This window comes from Cyprinodon variegatus, unplaced genomic scaffold, assembly GCF_000732505.1.
Source record: "Cyprinodon variegatus isolate N-32 unplaced genomic scaffold, C_variegatus-1.0 Scaffold122, whole genome shotgun sequence".
Lineage (NCBI taxonomy): Eukaryota > Metazoa > Chordata > Actinopteri > Cyprinodontiformes > Cyprinodontidae > Cyprinodon > Cyprinodon variegatus.
In genome coordinates this window covers 1,156,752-1,164,624 of record NW_015150575.1, presented here as the reverse complement: position 1 = coordinate 1,164,624, position 7,873 = coordinate 1,156,752, and the positions used below count along the sequence as shown (strand labels likewise).

General features: G+C 37.6%; 1 protein-coding gene across 2 annotated transcripts in view; it reads left to right on the top strand.

Annotated features, from left to right (window-relative positions):
* fbn1 (fibrillin 1) overlaps window positions 1–7,873 on the top strand; it is an 80,233-nt gene that overhangs the window by 29,312 nt on the left and 43,048 nt on the right. For both annotated transcript variants that reach the window (XM_015375613.1, XM_015375612.1), the window contains 8 exons: window positions 49–171; window positions 988–1,110; window positions 3,205–3,357; window positions 4,566–4,619; window positions 4,772–4,897; window positions 4,991–5,116; window positions 5,215–5,334; window positions 5,568–5,705. In XM_015375613.1, coding sequence (XP_015231099.1) covers window positions 49–171; window positions 988–1,110; window positions 3,205–3,357; window positions 4,566–4,619; window positions 4,772–4,897; window positions 4,991–5,116; window positions 5,215–5,334; window positions 5,568–5,705 — 963 coding nt within the window. The remainder of the gene's footprint in view (window positions 1–48; window positions 172–987; window positions 1,111–3,204; window positions 3,358–4,565; window positions 4,620–4,771; window positions 4,898–4,990; window positions 5,117–5,214; window positions 5,335–5,567; window positions 5,706–7,873) is intronic.

Below are 7,873 nucleotides of genomic sequence, written 5' to 3'. Positions count from 1 at the left end.
TGGAGGTTTTGCTAACAAACCTATAATTCATGTTTTACTTCCACACAGACCAAGACGAGTGTCTGATCAGAAACATGTGCCTCAATGGACTCTGCATCAATGATGACGGCAGCTTCAAATGCATCTGCAAGCCTGGGTTCCTGCTGGACTCCAGCGGACGCATGTGTGTAGGTGTGTTAGTGAGATGGTTTAACATTTTGCAAAAACCTTCAGTCAGTTTTTCCTATTGCGTTAAAGGTTTTATGTAGTTTGCCGGGTTGCTGGCTCTGGCATTTTATTGCTCCTGTTAAGTGAGTCTAAACAGACTAAAAAATAAAAAATCCCCCTCAAAGTCTTGGAAAACCCCCCTTGATTTCCTGATGGCTTTCTAGACTTGGTTGTAGATGGGATCTGCAAATATCTGTCCAGCTCTAATAGTCTATCTAAACACACAAGAAAGGTCAGAGGTGTATTTCCTTTATGATCAAAACTAAGAGAAAAGATAAACTTTTTTTACTTGACGTTATCGGTTGCAGAAAATGAGTTTCTATGTGCTGTTGATTAATATAAAGATTTGTCATTCAAATCTATATTTTCCGGGTTTAAACTCACATACACACGTTTGATCTCAAAAGACTCTGAGAGTGTGTTAATTTCATTAAATAATTACTGAAATAGGGTGTGGAAGAAGTGTTCTTTTAGTATGTGTGCATTTCTTAATGAAATATGTCACCTAGAGGTGTCTCAGGAGGCTCATTGTCTCACAGTAAGTCTAGCTGTTCTGCAGAGTTACCTAAATAAACAATACCCTTTACATACATGACCACAGAGTGCTGCATATATGCCACATCACTGTGTATAATCATTATTGTGGTTGTTGTTTTATGGGGAGTTGAGAAAAGTGTTATGGAATCTGTGCTGCAGGGTGGATTTATTTATGTAGCCAGTTATTCAGTAATCAGGCTTCTGTTTTGTAAAGATGAAATACATCTTTGTTTCTATTTGTAGATATTGACGAGTGTGAAACTCCTGGCATGTGCATGAACGGGCACTGCATCAACACGGAGGGTTCATTCCGCTGTGAGTGCATGGCTGGGATGGCGGTGGGCTTGGATGGACGAGTATGCGTTGGTGAGTTACCACACGAGAGTTTCTGATTAAAAAGGCGATTCGTTTCCTTTCGTTATAAAGTATTATAGCAAGCAGTAATCTAACACTATTTTTTCTTGTCATCATCACTTCGTGCAGCCAGAAATCTTATCTTGCTACATTTAAAGCTATAAACATAAGCTTTTCCTAGTTGTTTTACTTTTTGCATTCAAAAGTACTTACTGTCCATGTAGAGAAGTAAAGTCAGATTTGCCTATGCATATTAAAATTATCTGCTACTGTTAGAATCTTAACCTATAATAAATTGTTGGACTCTCCACACCTGAGTAGCTGTCATGACTCCTTGAAAAAACAGACCCCCCACACCCCATGGGTAGTTGCTTAGGTACGTTCACAACGAACGTGATTTTCAAGCCAAACAGGATTGAATTATTTTCACATTTCCGCTATGTAGAAGGGCGGGTCTGGAGCCTAGCAAAGCGGGGCGAAGCTGAGGGTGGTGAATTTAGGGAAGTGAACGGTACGAAGTTGGCAACATTTGATTGCAGCCTCATCTGCGAATGAAGTTGAAAAACAACTTTTGATTACATTCAAGTTGCAAAATCCATTCAGGGACTGGGACTGGGAATCTCACTGCAGTTAGTCCTGTCCTACTCCTCAGAAGTCGTAATCTCTTCCTGGTGCACTTATATAATCTTTTGAGGTGGTCCTGTGTTTTTCTGAAGTTAGCCTCTATAGTAAGCAGGGACCAGCTGTAGCCTCTCTCCAATAGTGCTGTTGCACAGCAGGCTTCAGTGCGCTGATTCTGTAGAGGGATCCTCCGATCTGCTGTGGTTCTTTAGTTCCAGATGGTTACACGGCTGGCAGTCTGGTCCTAGATTTGTTTTTTCACTGCTGGTGTTCTCTCACTGATTTCCCACTGCTCCTGTCTGAGCTCCAGAATGCTGTCTCACCTAACCCTTCAGGTGATTCATCCCCCTTTGCGGACATTAAGGCCCCAAACTGGGTCACAGGCAGGCGGAAGTACGGCTGAAAATGACCATCATCCAGACCTAGGCTATGGAGGATTTGGTGATATTCTCCATACTGGTTCCATCTCTGGTGAACCTAGGAACACCAGCAGCTTTGTTAGGCTGTGTAAAGTAGAAAAAAAATCACTGCCAGTCGCTTTGTACATCCATGTTCACCATGATGAGGTGAAACTAAAGACCAGAAGAATCAATGATGTTGCAGCCTCTTGCCTGCTGTGCGAATTTGCCTGGCATGCAAAAGGCTTTCACTGGCCAGGCAAATTTCAAGGCGAGCAAAAGCAGACCAACCTAGCAAAACTTTTGCAGGTTTCACATTAGATGTGAGCGCACCTTTAGTGGTTCCATTGCATCCTCTTTGCCACTATTTTTAAGAAAATCCTTTAAAAACACACCAAAACCATGAAAGCAGATCTGCTTTTCTCATTCCCCACTGAAATTAATCTATCTTAACATTTGTGACCATTCTGCTATAGTGTATTCTGGTTGGACAAGGAGAATGATTGAGAATGATAGCTGCCAGCTATCTTAATTGGTTGATTAGTGCTGATTTACGTTTAAGTGCCTCTTTATGCTCAAGTCTAACATGTTTGTTAAATGGTAAAATGGTAAATGGCCTGAACCTATATAGCGCTTTGGTCAAGTCAGGAAGCTAAGCTTCTTTCCTGACAACACAAAGAAACTGAAAGCTGGAGCCTGGGCTTGAACCGACAACCCTTGCAGAGCAATCTGCTACATCAGATGCCAATGCTGCCCCAGTTTATTGAAATCTAGATTTTTATTGTGCCTTTATGTTTTGAACTTTACAGAATTTTCTAAAATGTCATTGCATTATTATTTTTAGCCATGTTGAAATGCTGTTGTTTTTAGGGTGGCTACTCACAGGAATGATATCAGTGCAGGAGAATGCCTTGAATCCCTAAAGAGTTCAGATAGAGTAGCCATTTGTTTTTGCTAGTGTGGATGTTTATTGGAGTTGCTGACTGATGCTATTCTTTTCACTCCGTGTTGGTCTATTTCCATCCACATTTAAGATCTGGTTGCTCATTTTGGTTTCTCTTACATGTTTATTTTTCTCCTAAAACAGACACACATATGCGCAGTTCTTGTTACGGTGGCTACAATCGAGGGCAGTGTGTTCGGCCTTTATTTGGAGCCGTGACCAAGTCAGAGTGCTGCTGTGCCAGCACCATGTATGCCTATGGAGAGCCCTGCCAACCCTGCCCACCGGAAAGCTCTGGTATAGAAATTAAAATATATTTGCCCTTTACTATACTACCATATTTCTGCACAGACAGACAGACAGGTCTCTCTAAGAGTTAAAGGCCTTTTCAAACATTGCTTTAACCAATTTGACAGAAATCAGGTCTACAATCAATTACCAGCTGTAACACTCCTCAGTTAGTTCTTTTATTGAAAATCCAACTAAACAATGTCTAAAAGCTCCAAAGGTTAAAACTAACATACATTTGGCTAAAGAACATTTGAAATAGCTTTTTAGAAATGTTTTATAGGTATACATATTTTTTGACATTCCTTATTCTGAATATTCCTTTACAAAGCTGGAATTTAACTGTTAACCTGCTTTTTAAAGGTTCTTCTCTTTCTTTCTTAATAGACTTTATATATTTCAGTCTATCAATATTTTATCTATTCATGTTCAGTGAACTAGAATATGTGTCATTTTGATTGATGTTTATCAAATTATAACTACTTTTTTAATAAACTATAAACAGGTTCAAAACATGCTTTCTATCAATCCCTCATTAATTTTTTTGGTCTGATGTCAAATCCTTATTTTTCATCAGGAAATTTGTGCCTTTATGAACTGTAAGATTTAATTATGCTGAAATTCAACATTCTTAACATTCACACAAGAAATACTTCAAAACAACAGTTTTCCGTTTTCTGTTTATATCCATGCCTTCTGACACCTTAGCTTTATTTACAGTAAAGACTTGCTTTGTGATAATCATATAGTTTTGATTTGAAATGATTAGTTAGTTTAGTCTAAGCCCTGAATTACATACTTATTTCTATGTCTTAGCTGTATATACAGACTTTATTTACTTTACATATGACAATGAGATTCACCTGAAATAAGCAATTGTTCAGTGGGTCTTTCATCACAAATCCTACTGCTTAATCTGCCCGAATGGCATTGAATCATGTCATGAAGTCTGCGCTAAGAGTCCTGACACACAAGGCATATACTGACACATCATTTATGTAGTTGCCTCTCATTAGTTCTTCAAGTTAAAAAAAATGTAATAAAAGGGCACCACTAAAACACACATAAAAAGGTGGATAATATGCACTGAAGCTAAATTACAATGCATGTGACCGGATAATGAGATGGTTTTACATTTTTTTGTAAACTTTCGTCGAAGAAATGTTTTCTTATATGTTGCGGATTCTTTGTTTTAACTAAATTGTGTTTTGTTGCAGCTGAGTTTCTGGCTCTGTGTCCCAGTGGCACCGGCATAACAGGTGATGGGAGAGGTGAGGAGATTTGCTCAGGTTCATCCATAAGTGCCGTCCTGGTTCAGAAACACCAACTGCACCTAAAACAGGCAGAGCTGTTTGCCTTTAAAAGTGGTGTTTGATGTGATCTTTTTACTTACATGGTCATGGTTTGTTCTTTGCCTTCTCAGATATAAATGAATGTGCCCTGGACCCTGATATCTGTCAGAATGGAGTCTGTGAGAACATGCTTAGGACTTACAAATGTGCCTGCAATGAAGGCTATGAAGTGGACCTTACAGGGAAAAATTGTGTTGGTAGGTGTACTTCAGTATAACCTTAAGCATAACTTAATAAAAGCTGTGTTAATTAAATATCTAATATGTTTTTTTGTTGTTTCTTTCGCTCAGATATTGATGAGTGTCTAATGAACAGGCTGCTTTGCGACAACGGCCTGTGCAGGAACACTCCTGGGAGTTTCACCTGTCAGTGTCCGAAGGGATTTCGTTTTGACCCCGAAACAGATGTCTGCGAGGGTCAGACAAATGCTCCTTCTTTTGTGTAATGCATCGTTATTTAACAGCTTTTCATTGTTGATGTTGAATTAAAGTAAAATATCTGTTCATGCCCACAGATGTGGATGAATGTGAGTCCAGCCCCTGCATCAATGGAGAGTGCAGAAACAGCCAAGGGTCTTTTGTTTGTATATGTTCAGTAGGCAGTAAGCTGGACAGCACTGGACTGGAGTGCATTGGTAAACAAAAGTCAGGTTTTCTTTCAGCACCATCACCACAAGTGTTTGTACAAAAAAAGTGCACCTCTTCTCTGCAAGTTAAAGTAATTTTCCTGGATTAGACTGTGACAAGGCAATTATCACTTTTGACCCAAAAAAATCCACCAAAGTAGCTAAAACACATCTTCTCAGATTTAAAGCCACCTTTCTTGATTCAAGAGTGTACTTATTTGCGCTTTAATTTTATGATAAAGAGACAACTAAGAGCACCTGCTGGCTGAAGATCGTCAACGGTCGCTGCGAGGTCAACATTAATGGGGCTACTCTCAAGTCTCATTGCTGTGCCACTCTGGGAGAAGCCTGGAACAGCCCATGTTCTAAATGTGAAAAAGGTGAACAATATTTTCCATAATTTTACCATATTGTGCAGATTTCTATCTCTTTTTTGCAAACTTACAACAAAAAGCTTCTATACATTTTAACAATCTTATTTTTCATATGCTGTTTGTTAGACATCTACGGTTAATTACTATAATATTAATCAGCCATAACATAACCATAATATTGGGCAATATTGATATTCAATGTAAACATATACAGCAGGCTCTACAATTTTACTGACATCCTGAAAATGGGACTCAAAAAGGGCAGAGAAAGTCTGTAGCACAGCCTACTACCTTTTGGTAAAAGAATGAGATCCTAGAATAGAAGCAGCTTAGTTATAATTAAATTCTATATTCTTTGTATAATGAAATTAATTAAATGAATAGCTATTTATAGAAAATGAGTATTACATTATTAATTTATTATTAAAACTAGTTCATAATTAGTTAGATAGTAATTACTTGTAATAATGTAACAGCTGAAAAATGAATTGATATTTTTACATTTTCTGCTTTCACATAAAATAAACGTATATCTCGTTACTTTCATTAAGATTGCTTCAGTGTACTAAGAACACTTATATAGCTGCTGTAAATGACGTTCCCTCAAAATCAGCATATGGAATAAATTTCACTCTATTATGATTAACTATGTTCATCATTGTTACAACCATTTTAACAAGTACCAATTATGATACATTAACAGCCTTGCTGTCAAAGTATGACTTCATTGTTAACATATCATTACAATCTATTGCTACAATCTTAATTTCCTAATCTAGCTTATATCAGGCTCCAGAGCAGGGGGTTCATACAGTAAATAGATCATGCTGATTTCTGCCCAGTTATTCCCCTTCAGAAAGCCACAGATAATCAGGAGATAAGAGTGATTTGCTCTGCTAGGTGGAACATTGAGACCCCTCAGATTAAAAAATGAAGGAAATCCAACATTTTGGATTCTTTTTGTCCAACGTTCCATAATGGCATCCTAGATTATTCTTTCTTCATTATGAGCATTCCCGGTTAGCTCCACTTTGATCTGCACTCCTGTATGGGTCAGATTTTTACAACCTGTTTGCATCGTACAGCTCAGAACTGACCTGTTTTACCTGTATTTACCCCCATTTAAAACTGTGCCCTAACCAGTGAATAATGGAGCCCGACCTGAACCGTAATTGCAATGTATACACACAGCTGCTCATTTTTTATAAGTACTTTTAGTCACAAAGTCCTCTATTCTTGTTGTTTCCGTGTCTTTACAACAGAGGGCTAATGCTCACATAAAAAAAACCAGTGGTGAACAAGCAAAGGTCAAATGTTATTGTATTTCTCTCACAAATGCAAACATGCACTCACTCACACTCAAATGCACACAATACATCACTTAAAACAAGCCTCTTTTAAAATAGCTTGATTTTAAATTGAATTTAAAACTATAGGATTTAACCTCTGATATTCACCTGGGGCTTTAAAAAATACCTCATGAGCTCAAATATCTTTTTTTTTTTTACTATGGTGTTTATTCACTGACATTAAGGCTTGCTCTTGGGTTTGCTGCACAGTAAAATAATATAATCTCCATCACAAACCAAGCAGATAAGAAGTATCTTTTGCCTGCAAGACTTAATGCTCTGATGGCTAGAATATTATCTGCTATCAGTACTAGGTTAGTAAATGTTTTTTTCTGGATATTTCTATCAGAGCAAAACATTGAAACATTTTCCATTGATGCCTCCAATTAAGTTCAGGAAGCCTCATCGCATGCTTAAAAGATAATCATTATCCTTTTATATTTGAATGGATTCACCAATTAAGATGTAGAGTTAAAAGGTTAATAATTGTATATTTTTTTGTTTATAGCTGTGCCAGTATTATTGAAATATTATAATCAGATTTTCTACCTGAAGATGAATCTGTTCTGTGGGTTCTGAGTCTGTGCAGTACTCTAATCCAGATACAGTTATATGTTTGGCGATATTTCCCATCTGACAGCTAAATATTCTGGTGGCAATAGGCTTGCGTGTGGCAGGATTTGCTTGTGGCCCTATGTCCAATTTATTTAGCCTTATTTGTGCTGTCTCTAAAGTTTTGAAAATCTCCCAACAAAATCTTACCAGATGAGCCAGCATACCTGTAGTCAATACACGTTTATCTGTTTAGTTTTTTTTTTTTTTTTT